At 38.0% G+C, this 14,775-nt stretch overlaps 1 protein-coding gene across 1 annotated transcript in view; it reads right to left on the bottom strand.

Moving 5' to 3' along the window:
• Positions 1 to 6,894: 6,894 nt before the first annotated feature.
• The window catches only part of LOC143039594 (mitotic-spindle organizing protein 2-like), a 16,229-nt gene continuing 8,348 nt past the window's right edge, over positions 6,895 to 14,775 (bottom strand). Inside the window, exon 3 of the mRNA XM_076209833.1 lies at positions 6,895 to 10,171. Within this exon, the coding sequence (XP_076065948.1) occupies positions 10,030 to 10,171 (142 nt within the window). The 3' untranslated portion in view covers positions 6,895 to 10,029. The remainder of the gene's footprint in view (positions 10,172 to 14,775) is intronic.

Raw genomic sequence — 14,775 nt, 5'->3', positions numbered from 1 at the left:
CCCGTATTATTACGTTAATAACTAGTTTGAAAATTAAATCTATAAAAATTTCTTATGATAAAATATTTTATATGTTCCTTGAATCTACTAGTATTATTACGTGAATAACGAGGTTAAAGCTAAAATCTATACAAATTTCTTATTTGTAAACATTAAAAAAATAGGCTTTATTCATAATTACAGAACTTATAGACTACTCAATTGAAATTTGCAAATAAAAAAATTATAGTTTGTACTTTATATAAGTAGGGTAAACTGATATCATCTTAATGTGATGAAATGGTTGGTTAGATTAGCCTATGAGAAATATAGGTTAGAGTCCTAGACTACCCTATGAATAGAGGCAGCCTTTAGTCTAGGAAAAACAAATTCGACTCTACAACTTATGGTAAAAAGACAGGTAAATGTGGATTATAAGGTTATTTTGGGATTATTATTTTTCTTTAAATAGAAAATGAAATAAAATAAATTAAAATAGAATAATAAAGATGAATAAAAATAAGAATAAAAATAAAAATAAAAGAATAATTTTTTCATTAATTCATTAGTTTTTTTTTTTTTTTTTTTTTATCTATTTATTATTTTCTAAAGAACCCGAAATAGGTTTTTTCTGTATGTATATATATATATATATATATATATATATATATGTTTAAATTGCTTAACATGTTGGAACACTGCTGAGCTATCTTGTGCATATTTAATGGAACGTTTATGTTCAATCATCCTGGAATTCAAATACCTTCCAGGATGATTGAACATAAACGTTCCATTAAATATGCACAAGATAGCTCAGCTGTGTTCCAACATGTTATTGACAAATGTGTGATTACATTTTTCACCTGTAATATATATATATATATATATATATATATTATATATATATATATATATATATATATATATGTATATATATGCTGTATATACACTCTTCATCAAAGTTTTAAAAATAATACAAACTGCTAATGATTCGCTAGGTTAGCCTATCTCATAATCAGCATTTATCATACAACAGGTAGGACCTTACAATTGGCCTAGGCTACGTCACTGGGAAAAGTAGGAAACTTTGGCAAAATAATCTAAATTTTTCTTTCATCCAATGCTTTTTGTTTACCAATTCCTACAAAAAGAAACATAGCCAAATCATGCAAACTGTATATCTTGTAGGTAATATTTAAGGTCCGGTAGTCACTCAATAGGCTGCTATAGGGTTTTACAGACTATTCCGTATACCAGTATATCAATATTTGTCTTTACCAAGGTCACATTACACAATATACAAGATTTGGCCTAAATGTTTTCTTTTTACTACTATTAAGAGATTAAAAGAAGAAGAGAAGTTGATTCAAGTAGGGGAGAAAAGGTAAAAGGCAAAGATGAAAAGATGATAATGGAAGAGGAAGCGATAAGGGGAAGATGGGCAGAATATTTTAGGGAACTGTTGAATGTAGAGGAGGATAGGGAGGGAATGGTGATAGCAGTGGGAGGCGCAAAGAAAATGACAGTGATGGGTGAGGAAAATGAGGGAAAAATAAGAAAAAATGAGGTGGAAGTAGCGATTAAAATTATGAGAGCAGGTAAGGCACCTGGGTTAGATGGGTGTCATGCGGAGTGTCTGAAGAAGGGAGGTAAAGTAATAGTAGACTGGTTAGTGAGGTTGTTTAATGTGTGTCTAAGGAAGGGTAGAGTACCAGAGGACTGGAGGAGTGCAGGTATAGTTCCGCTTTTCAAAGGAAAAGGGAACAAGTGTGAATGTAGTAGTTTCAGAGGGATCAGTTTGTTGAGTGTAGTTGGGAAGGCGTATGGGAGGGTTATAACTTAGAGAATTAGGAGAGGACCAGAGGAAGTAATTGGTGAGGAGCAGTGTGGGTTTAGGAGAAAGCTTTAGGAAAGGGTAAGGATGTCTTTTGGGCCTTTATGGATTTGTAAAAGGCTTATGATAGGGTAGACAGGTATTGGAAGAAAGCTGTTAAGAGCAGTCAAGAGCTTTTATGAGAGTAGTAGAGCCTGTGTTAGAATCAGAAATGGAGAGAGTGAATGGTTTGAGGCAAAGGAGGGACTACGTCAGGGATGTGTCATGTCGCCATGGGTGTTCAATGTGTATATGGATGGGGTGGTACGGGAGGTAAATGCAAGAGAAATGGGCAGGGGACTGGAATTGGTTGCGGAAAATGGAGAAAAGTGTGAGGTAAGTCAGTTGTTGTTTGCTGATGACACTGCATTTGTGGCAGGGTCAGAGGAGGCATTGGGAGAGTTAGTGACTGAGTTTGGGAGGGTGTGTGATAGGAGAAAGTTGAAGGTGAATGTAGGTAAAAGTAAAGTGATGAGGTGTACAAGAGGAGAGGATGGTGGAGAGTTTGAAGTAAGTCTTAAAGGGGAGAGGCTGGAGGAAGTGGATAGTTTTAGGTACTTGGGGGCATATGTGGCTGCAGAGGGAGGAGTAGAGGTAGAGGTAAGCTGTAGATTGAGAGAAGCAAACAAATGTCTTGGGGGATTTAAAAAAGTAATGAGAAATAGACATTTGGGAATTAATGCAAAGAGGAGATTGTATGAAGGGGTGATTGTGCCGACAGTGCTGTGTGGGGCAGAGACATGGAATTTGAGAGAGGCAGAGAGGAAGAGTTTAAATGTGTTTGAGATGAAATGTCTGAGAAGTATGGTGAGGGTTACAAGGCTGGATAGAGTGAGAAACGAGGAAGTGAGAAGGAGAGCTGGGGTGGAAAAGGAGTTGGCTGAGAGGGCTGATGAAAGACTATTAGGATGGTTTGGACACACGGAAAGAATGGATGAAGGAAGACTGGTGAAAGGGGTATGGAAGGCAGAGATGGAGGGAGTGAATTTGAGAGGACGACCGAGGATGAGATGGATGGATGGGGTGACAGGAGCGTTGAGCAAGAGGGGAATGTCTGTGGAGCAGGGAAGGGAGGTGGCAGAAGATAAGGATGAGTGGAGAAGGGCTGTGTATAGATGATACTGTGATGAAAAGAAAGGGATGGGATGGGAGGATGGGGGGGTTTGGGGAGTGGGAAAGTGTGAATGATACTTTTACGCAGCCCGAAGGGACTTCTCCCCGTCCTCCGTTTTCTATGTGAGGGGACGGAGAGAGGGGGGTCGCCAATTAAGTGAAGCGGCCTTGCTGTGGATGTGCTGTGTCCTGCATTGCTTCTGACCCAGGGTGGTGGGCGGGATGCAGGGATGACCCGTCGTCCACGAGGAGCTAAGATGTGAGGGTGGAAGGGATGATGGGTGGGAGTGGGTTTATTCCTTTTGACTTGGCTACCTCCCTGATAAGGGGGAAAAAGCCTTTTGTATATAGATAGATAGAATTATGGTTATGGGTTAAAGCATAAATATCTGGTACACTTAGGCCTAATTTGCAATTGTCTTTATAGCATAATCAGTTTTGAATTAGATTAAAATGGTTCGTGATTTTCTTTACTCTGATTTCTATTTTTCATTGCTTCACTTGTAGGCCTATTGTATTCACTAGTAACCATGATCAGTAGCCTGTTTCTATTTCGTATATTCCAAACCATTGAATTTCTTTGATAAATGTATGATTTTCATATTCTGAAGTAGCTTTATCATAATCTAGCATATTTCTATTAAAGGAAAATGTGATAAAACTACCGAAAATGAAGGAAAAGAAAATTCACTGGGAGACACTGCTTCAGGCAGAATCTGCAGCTGTTTGTTTACATTAGTTAGTACTATAGTCAGCGCACTAGACTTAAAGAAACGAAACCTTTGTATAGAAAACATTGCTTTGATTTTTACCTCAGTGGTGGTGTGTGACAAAAAATTATAATATAATCATATGAGGCAACATTATAAAACTATAAAATAGAATTATAAAATAAAATGAAATTATAGAATAATTATATAGATCTCAGTGCAACGGGTATAGTAGCACACAATGCCGTCACATGGCGGCAGCACGAATTGATGTTTATTTATGTTGAGGTAAAAAGCATTGCAGTATAGTACAAAATATCATATATATATATATATATAGTTTCACTCTCCTTACAGGAAACAACTACAAATACATGACCACAAACACTTTTACCCAGACTGACAACGATAGCTTGTCAGTATTGTGTATCTTTTTATTTTTATTTTTTATTATTGATGGATCGTTTATTGTTTCCATCTGGAGAGACCACTTAGTGTACATATACACTGCACACACTCACTATTGCCTCCAAAAATAAAAGCAAAACCATACAAAAACTGCTAAATTGTGCAACTGGTAAAACCAAACAGGGAAACCATGTTAAAAAAAATATTTTTTTTGGACTTAAGGAGTCGGAGTCGGATAAAAAAAATCCGACTCCGACTCCGACTCCTAGTACTCTTAGAAATCCGACTCCGACTCCGACTCCAGCTAAAACCTCCGACTCCCTCCGACTCCGCAGCCCTGCTTACTGCCTATTATAGCTATTGGCTTGAGAAATAATTAAACAGAATTTTAAAACGTTATTTAATGTCCCTATTGCAGAAAGGATACGGGGGAAAACTATTTCATATATTGTTGATTCTCACGCAAAGTTCGTATATTACGGTAATATATTCAGGGTTTCTCTGACCTCTTTTATTATAATTATTTTATCAGCCTTGTGGGCGGCATGTTCAGACTAGAATTACCGCCCCCGGGCATATGCCCCCCTGCCCAGGCGCGGATCCAGGAATGTTATTGGGGGGGGGGGGGGACCGATAAGCAATAACCGATACTTGAAATACGCCGATATTTTAACCCCAAGAATAATGCTGTTGGCTTGGATATTGGTCCAGAAACCTAAGTCTGTTTTGCTCGTAATTGTATGTAAAATCAGATATAATTCACAAATATAATTCAAATCAGAAATTCCCACTAAAAAGTGTTTATCCAAGGAGAATCAAAATCGAGATGAGTGTACCCGCGCCTGCGTCTGCCCCTGCCCAACCCCCCATGTGAGGGCCCTGAAAATATCTCTCTTTCTCATCATATTTCTGAGTACTATGAGGCCTTATACTTGAATCTTTGAGGCATACATTCTAGAAGTTGGATCTGGGCATCACCTGACCTCAGCACTCCATTAGTAGAGAGAACAGGAGTTAAGGGAGAGATAAAAAAATTATGAATAGTTTGGCAAAAAAATAAAGCAAAACAGAGATGAAGAATGAAATTAATCTTGCTCCCAACAGCACCGTAATTTCGAAGATACATGCCAACTTTATGGATGCAGATGACTGGTGGTAATGGACGTGGAACTGCCTGGTGTAGGCCTTATGGGCTCTTGCAGTCTCCTTCATTCTTATGTTCTTATAAGTCATACTGCAGTGGTTACAGGACTTCTATGAGGATTGGGTGAATTGTAATTTGTGGGTGAAATCCAGCATTTCTATCCTTAAGGATAATATTACACCCTTAAAGGATTGTTCTTGGGCAGCATTATATAATGGGGTTGACCTGGGGCTAGGGTGTGGGGAGGTTAAAGATAGGATGGAGATCATGGATAGACCTGGTAAAGGACAGATTTAAGGTCAATGGAAAATTAATATAGTAGAAGTTGAAAGTGAGCAGATTTAGTCTTTCTTGAATGAAGATTATCTTCAATCAAAAAGGAATGTTGTATGACTGATTCTGAGGTCATCAAAGTTCCTACGATGCCGACAACGTTAATTTCATGTAGTCAGTGCCCCGTATAGGATCCAGTTGTGAAAGAGGAAAATTGTGTGTGAATGTAGGGTTACCTACAGCCCCGGCCAGGCAGAGAGGTGACCCAGCATTGGGCTAAAAAAGCAGCTACTGGCTACAACTGACAAGATTTTGATCTACCAGGAATTTCTCACTTCCCACTCTATGGGTGTGGGATTGCGTGTTTGGCGAGATGTAGGGGTGGGGTGTTGTTATTCATTATAGAGAACAAAGGACAAACTTTTGTCTGGGGGTCATTGTCAGAGTACCGAATAAGGCAGTCACTCTTGCAGGGCTTATCTAGTTATCTCAGTGTGGTAGGTTGTTATAGATGCTTGAGCAACATGCTACTGGGATGGTTCCTTTGTTGCATTCCATTAGTACCTGTGAAATGGTCTGTGAAGGGTGTGTGATGTTAGTGTTCTGACACAATTGTGCTGCAGTCATCCTCATGTAGTACTCCATTGGGAGGATTTTGTTTTCCGTATGTAGGGATCCAATGGGGGTGGTTTTGGTGCATCCTGATATTTTTCTCATTGCTCCATTCTGTAGTGTTGTGAATTGTATTCCAATTGCTGATTGTTACGTACCATGCTGTGTAGATGCTTATTAGTTTCTGTTGTCCAAAGCCAGTACAAGTGATGGATTTTAGTAGGTTTATTTTCTTGTTGATTTTTTGTTGTTGTCAAATTTTTCCTATGTGGGCTTAAAGTCGTTCAAGTATCAAATGTCAGGCCCAGAAGTTTTGGATTTTTTCCCAGTGAAAGGGTTTGGCCATCTAATGTTACACTATGGTGGTTTTTTGATTGGTTATTTGGAATAAGTAATGTTAATGCTGATTTCTGGAGTGAAGTATTCTTTGTAATTTTTGAGCCACCATTTCAGTTTATTCATGTAGACTTGGGTGTTCTTTGCTGCCATGTTGTATTTACTGTGCTGGGTTATTATCCTCAAGTCATCTGCATTTAGTTGTGGTTCTGGAGTTGGGAGATTACTCATAAAAAGGTTTAACAGTAAAGTTGAAAATATTGTACCCTAAGGGGCTCCATTGTGCCAGAGATTTGGTTACTTTGGGCCACTCTAGTCATTTTGCTACAAAATCAGTTAACCATTTTCTGTCCCTGCTGTCAATGTCCATCTTAATGATACCGTATCAAAATTGGTCCAATATATTCTTTATTTTGACATAAAGGTTTGTTACTAAAAGTGGACAGTATGATAATGTTATAGCTTTATTAAGGAAAATTTTGGATAAGCATGTAAATTATATATAAAAAGCATTGGTTATGTTAATCATGACCTTTTCAGTCCAGCGAGATAACATACAAATTTTGTTCTAACAATTTTATATAGGTGTGAGGTTTATTCTTAACATCATAAGGTTTCAGTTAAACTAGATCCCATTTTGTCCCAAATCCACCACTCACCCATATAAAATCAATCAATCCATTGTCCCAGATCTCTAATGCAGTGACCCATAAATCACGTAAAGAAGAAATATTGTCTAGGGTGGTATTAGGTATCTTTTGTGTAAAGAACAAAATCTGTACATTGCACCACCATACTGACAGGATTGAACAATACAAATGTCATGGGAACAAAGTCAGAACATTATGACTATGTGCACAGAGTTTAAATATTAGTCAATTTCACCATGGTCTTGAGTCACATGCTGAACAGCTATTGACAGATTGACAGCTATTACCCTCCTAGATGAGAGCTGAAGAGGGACCGCAGTGGTTTGTAGTATCAGTCAAAACGTTTCACACCAGATGTGCAGCATAAACTCAAGACTTCAAGCATGGTAGCCTGAAGTGCAAACCAGTGCATCAGCAAGCTGTGTTATGTAGGTATATACAATATGTATATACGTATATAAACTATTTGTACTTTGTCTCCTCACATTCATGGGCACAATGACTGGCCAGGGAGGAATGTTCACTCATCATACATGTTCATGGCACTTTGCCAAATTTTACCATTTAATTGAGGCAATCAATGACCTAATTTTACTGAGGAAAGACCCTTTGCTGTATTGGGGTTCAAGTCACCAAGATCTTGTTTTAATTGAGGTCTCTCTCCCTTCTGCCAAATAAAATCTATGACCACAACGAATTTGATAAAATATTTCACCATGTTGAAGGAGTTAAATATAAATTTAATTTCAGGATGCTGCAATAGTTGTTCAATCCTTCCAAACAATATGCTACACCACTTATTAAAATAAGATAAAATCCAATTTAACGAGTGGAATCTCTGATAATGTGCTACATAATTACAAGGCACTATTTTTAACCAGGTCAACGGTGGGATTACATGTAGAATTTAACAAAAATAATATCAAATAGGAACAGTCCCATAAAAACATGGCCTATATCAACTGTGTTAATCTAAAGAAGCATGCTCCTTGGAAAACAGGGTTAAGTATATTTGGCAAAAAATCTTGGGTGTGGGAATTCAACCACATACAACATACACTATACAAATAAATCTTGGGTTTAGTCTGATACAAGGCTGTGAAGTAATACAGTAGTTAAGAAATGAGAATAGTTGAAATTACCAAAAGATAATATCAGATTAATACTTTGTCTTCATCCTCCTTGGAAAGATTTTGGTAATTCATGAAGGGCTTCTACCAGTAATGACCTATCAACTAACCCTCTTAAATCAGTTTTCTTTAATCATATGTGCTGAACTGTTCATTGACATCAACAATAAAAGCAGTGTTTTTACCTCTTTGACAGCATTGAGATACCATCCTTGGATTCATAATCCAGTCCTTTGATGACATTGCGATACCATCTTTCAATTCATACTTCAGCCTCTCAGCCTTATCCAGTCAGAAATTTGGCAAGCATTGATTTCGTGAACAAACAAAATAATTTGGGAATCAAACTCATACTTCTTCAGTCAATCAGGAAACACATCATCACCACACCTATGTGATCTTCTTTCATTACTTTTTTTCACCTTCCCATAATTGTGCTTTGCTTGCAGTAGTACCCCCATTTGGATTATTTTTCTGCACTGCAACATAATAGTATCTCATAATCTGATCATAATATTGCTGGAAAAGAACCTCTGCATACCTATAATAATCAACTGTGGAATGAGAAAATGAAGAAGGCCACTGCTGCTAAGAAATTGAAAAATAAGGACAAGAAGTATATTTTTCACAGAAACCTCACGTTTCCATGAAGCTAGCAAAATATGACAGCCAAACCTATAGATTTTTCAGTGAAGAGATGCTGTCTCCAATGGGTTTAATGGTGCAACAGATAATGATGTGTTCTGTGTCTTCTGTGCAATATGAACATCTGAGGCATATGGTCTCTGCAATGAACCGATTTCCTACTGGTACTGTTTTAATACTGTGCTATGTCCAGAACAAATGCATGCTACTCTTATCAATGTATTTTTTTTTTTCCCCAATTAGAAAAATAATAATAATAATTGTTGCATCAAATTTCACCGTCTGAAAACCTGCAGTCAGGCTGCAGAAGTTCTTGTGCCTTCCCATAAATTTCTGGGGAAGAACCTGGACCAAGGCATGTTGTTTCAGAGTGGGACCATTTCTATGTCACTGGTTTCCAATAGAAAATGAGGATTTGTCACTGATTGTCAGCTTGCATTAATGTGAAAAGAAAGAAATGCTATTAAAGTTGATTATGTTCAATTCCGATCTAAAGATAGTGTCAAACCCAATTCCCCTGCAGATAGAGGTGAGGGTCTTGACAGGATTTGAAGAAGGGAGGAAAGGGAGATGTTTCTCTCTGATATTCATTTTGCAAGACCACCACATACAAGTACCCATCACTGATCCTTCTAATGGATGTATGCGTGCAAGAAATAACATTACTGAACTACATATGGAATACTAATATACATCTGCTAAAAGACACAACCCAGCATGTAAACAGTACAGTACACAGCAAAAAATTAAACCCTCATTTATCATATATTCTATTATAGAAATCTAATTGGCACTAAAGGCCTACAGTTATAGTATTAATGCATCAAAACCTATGACTAATTTAATGATAATCAACCCTCCAATGGCAGTCAAAGAATAATTTTCAAAGTTCATGCACATTCAACAACTGCTCAAATATAATGTTGCTCTATTTTTTTCCTTCCCAACATTGAAAAGTAGGTGCAACATTGTACAATAACTCTACATAATCTTTTTACAATTTCTGCATCTTAACCAAATGATTGATAGCTATATCTTTACAATTAGTATATTTTCAATTTCCAACTATACCCATCTATGGGAGACGCTGAGCTATCCCCTAGCCTGTTGCTTATGGTTCATGTGATTCTAAAATAGTTTCAGGTTCTTCTTATTTTCATCTTCTTGGTGACAACTCAACTTCTGTAATTTCGTTGCTGTTTGTGTCATTCATCACACTGCTGGGTTCCCAAAGTTCATGCAAGACACCCAGGAGGGTATGAGGAGGAACATTCAGGGATAGCAGCTCCAAAATACTCCTAAAAAAGAAAGTAATGTGAGTTAGATTAGAAAAAAAAAAATAATAATAATAATAATAAAAAAAATACTCTATTACTCCCCAATATTTCATCTTCCTTATCTTAGCTCACATTTACCAGTTCCTTAAAATACTCCCTCTATCTTTAATGTTCACTTTTTCAACCTGTGACATAAACAGTCCTGTATTAATACAACATAGATAATAGACTAAAAATTCTTCTCAGAGATCTATAGGAGGGCCCAGAGACCACTGCCAGCCACTGTAGAGCTGAGGGTTTCCAGTCAGTTAAACTTGAGGCCTATCTATCTATATACTAAGGGCTTTTTCATCCTTATAGGGGAGGTAGTAAAGTCAAAGACATTTACCTACTCCCATCCATTCCATTTCCATCCACCACCGTTTCCCCACTCTCAGTAATATGTGGAGTTCCACAAGGTTCAGTGATAACACCCATACTGTTTTTTATCTATATCAATGACAGGTACAAAAAGCTAAGCCAACATGTTTGCAGATGATGCAAAAATGATGAGAAGAGTGAAGAACAAGGACTGTATACTACTGCAAAAAGATCTAGACACTGTTATCATATGGAACCATAAATGAACAATGAATTTCAATACCAAATAATGCAGAGTACTGGAAATTGGCAATAGCTGCAAAAGACCATCTTTATCTTTGGGAAATGAATCCATTACCAAAGAAAAGCAGGGGAAAGATTTGGGAGCATTGATGAAAGACAACCTGTCACCTGACAGAGACATCAGCAGGATTGTGGGAGAGACATATGAACTGCTGCAGTAGATTAAGGTGATTTTTCCGCTGCAGTACGACCTCTCATTAATGGATGTTAATTAGCTGTGTTTGCAGTGTTTTCGCTGAGTTTTCGGTGTTTTTGGTGATGTTGTTTAGTGCTGTGCAATCACTATGCCACCCAAAAACCACTCCAAATCAACGGATTATTCACATCAACGGACACTGTTACCCCCCTTTTAGTCCGTTAATGAGAGGTTGTACTGTATATGGAAGAAGAGATGATTAAAAAAAAAATAATAATAAAAAAAATAAATAAATAAATAAATCATAGAAACCCTGATCCATCCAAGACTAGAATACACATCAGTGGTATGGTCCCCACACAGAAAGGAGGATATAAGCAAGAGTGATAGAATACAATGGGCAGTAACCAAACTGGTTTCTAGCCAGGCACATAAACCATATGAGGAAATATTAAAAGCACCGAGTCTGCCAATTTTTAAAGACTCAAGACAAAAAGGTGATATGATTATAGTATTCAGGTTGCTGATGGGGACAGACTACATCAACAAAGATCTCTTGATTAGGGATAGGAGAGCTTTAAAAGGTCATGAGAGCAAATTAAGAAAGACTACATGTCTGACAGATGTGAAGAAATACAGTTTTCCATATACAGTAGATACATATTTGGAATAGCTGAGATTATATAGCCCAAGCTGGAACAAGACATGAGTTAAAATCTAAATATAATAATTGGAAATTATGGATATAGACCAAGATGAAAGTGTACAGTATGTGAATTTGAGACAAGATAAGATCAATTGAAGAGTTGGACATGGGACCCAATGAGCTTTGCTTCTTTCCTTTATATTACAATTAGGTAAATACACATGAACACAAAGTGAGGGTGTGCGTGTAAAGTCACACCATTACCCAAAGGTTGGGCAATATATGAGTTCTGAGCTCTCATCTGGGAGAGTAATAGCTATCAATCACAAGTCCAGCATATGACTCACGATCATGATGAATCACACACACAACGAGAGAAAAAGAAGAAAAAAAGTAAATCTTCCTGAAACTTTATAAAACAGGAAAAGAACATGCCAAGGACAAGTGGGACAGAATTACAAAAAAAAGGACTTATCTAATTACAGATGTAAAAAAAAAAAGCCTACTAGGAGTTGCAAAAAGAAGAAAAACAAAGACAAGAAAGCCAGAAACGATAAGTCAATCACTAAGTTGCCCCTGGTCTCTCTTGCAGAAGACCTGCAACTTTTAGGTAACTGGCAACAAACAGGAAAATATGTTGTGTTGTGGTCTAAGGATTGTTAGAGTAGGACACTGTGGTACAGGGAGTCTTGGTTTACAACAGTCTTGACTTCTGCCATTCTGTGATTATGATGCTGGCAGTGTATGATCCCTATACATTCTCCTTTGCAGATTTTTTTTTTTATAATAATAAAAATACATACTTACATATACCAAGGGCTTTTTTTTCCCCTTACATGGGAGATAGCCAAAGTCAAAAGCCATAATTCCACTCCCATTCACCACCCCTCCCTCTCTCTCATTTTTGCTCCTCCTGGATGACGGGTCATCCTTGCAATAATAATAATGATAATAATTGATAATATATACATATACCAAAGGCTTTTCCTCCCTTACAAGGGAAATAGCCAAAGTCCACTCCCACTCATTTCATCCCCACATACCTCCCTCCCATTCACCACCCCTCCCTCCCTCTTTTCTTTGCTCCTCCTGGGTGATGGGTCATCCTTGCATCTTGCCCACTGCCCACGGTTAGAGGCAATGCAGCAAGACACAGCACATCCACAGCAAGGCTGCTTCATTTTATTGGCCCCCCCCTCTCTGTCCCCTCATGCATAAAAAGTGAAGACAGGGATAAATCCCTTTGGGCTGTGTCTAAATATTCACACTTACTCTCTGACCCCCCCATCCCCCACGCACTCCCTTCCATGCATCACAACATCATCCATACACAACTATTCTTCATTCACCCCTATCTTTTGCCTTCTCCCTTCTTTCCTCAACAGACATCCCCATCTTTCCAAAGCCCCTTGCACCCCATTCATCTGTCTCATCCTTGGTCACCCCCTTCATGTTCACTCCATCCACCTCTGCCTTCCACACTTCTGTTACTAATCTTTCTTCACTCATTCTTTCCATTTGTCCAAACCAAGTCTTTCCATGTTTGAACACATGGAAAGAATCATTACTAATAATAATAATAGTTGGTGAGAGTAGTGGAGGAATATATCATCATGCAACAATAGATCAAGGAAAGAAGCACCTTTTTGGATTACTAATCATTTGTTCTCTTGTTTGTATTGTTTTTTTGGAAACTGTTTGCTCTTCACTATAGCTCCCAAATGTAAGGCAGATTCTTCTGATAACAGTGCATCAAAGAAAGAAAAAATGGGGAGAAAAAAAAGGAAGGTGCTTACATAGGCAGGTTCCAACCTATGCCAAAAATAGGTTTATGATGTTGCATGTGAAAAGAACTCCATCATTACTCAAGGCCCCATATATCAGGTTCCCTGTGGCCATTCTGTGGTGGCTGCATCTGGAGCAGTTTGAATCTGTAGCCAAACCTTATCTGTGTTATTACCGTCTCAATACTGGATGGTGTCCTGAAGGCAAGTGTGCCAGTGTAATCTTACCAAATGTGGAATGGTTTTTCCATCAGATCTTATGTCTAGGAAGTGTTGGTGAAGTATTGAGTATGGTGGTCTGTCTTCAAGGATGCTGCAGTGTCCAGCTTTCAAGCAGCCGCTCCAAGTGTGAAAACAGCAGAGAATGGTACTGCCCAAAGAAGATGGACAGGAGCTATCCATGCTCTGCTGCCAATATCAAATGGACAACAAACAATCCCATCTCTTCAAGGTGTGGGCCCAAGGGGCTGGTACCAGGCCAGATAAACAGAAATATATATACAAGACTAAAATAGGAAAAGAACTTCATAAAAGGTGAGATCAGTGTGTGTAAATATGAACTTCAATTGTCCTACAAATTTGTGAAAGGTAAACTGATGCACAGAGAAGGAATATTCAATGTAAAATTTATAAGGGTAGTATATAAAGAAGTATGAAAGCATGTTAAAATAATGAATAAAAGTCTACAAACAGTATTCATGATGGAAAAGGATTCTGAAGAAGAAAGGGATGAAGAAAAGGAAGATTTCTTAAACACGAAAATTGGAAGTACGAGAGGTGATTAAACTTTTTGAATCCCTAAAAATGAGAAAAACCATGCGACCAGATGGGATCTCAAACTGGATACATCTAAGTCTCTTAATCCAACACTCACCAACTCTCACTCGTGTGAACATTTAGGCCCAGGACATAAACTCGCTTTGGGAATTGGCCCATGACATAAAACACCACCGATTCCTGAAGTGGGTTTATGTGATGATATGGTTTAATGTCACAAACTCCCCCTTATCAGAGGGCTATGACAGTCCCCCTTACAGAGCACTTTGTAGCGTGGAATATAGTGAACCATGCCCTTGGTTAAACTTTGCTGGTGGCAGGGTTCGAACCACCATCCCCTCGACCTTTGCCGCAATTGGCGAGTGCTGGATTAAGAGACCATGTACTAAGTGAGTGGAGAGGACAGTTAGTGGATAAAATGTATCAATTGATACCATGTGCTCTGTAAGAGGGGAAAATGCCATTGAAATGCCTATACTATGATAGTAGTTTTAAAGACGTATGGTGTCTTGAACACAGATGTGCTAGTATGTCATGGGAGGGATTTCTCTGTAAGGTTGATATCTGGGGGAGTTTGGTAGAGTAGGGAATTTGGTGGACAATATTGGAGTTTTGTGAT

This window comes from Oratosquilla oratoria, chromosome 26 (genome assembly GCF_046742065.1).
Source record: "Oratosquilla oratoria isolate Oo_2021 chromosome 26, ASM4674206v1, whole genome shotgun sequence".
NCBI lineage: Eukaryota > Metazoa > Arthropoda > Malacostraca > Stomatopoda > Squillidae > Oratosquilla > Oratosquilla oratoria.
This window is presented reverse-complemented; position numbering and strand designations above follow the sequence as displayed.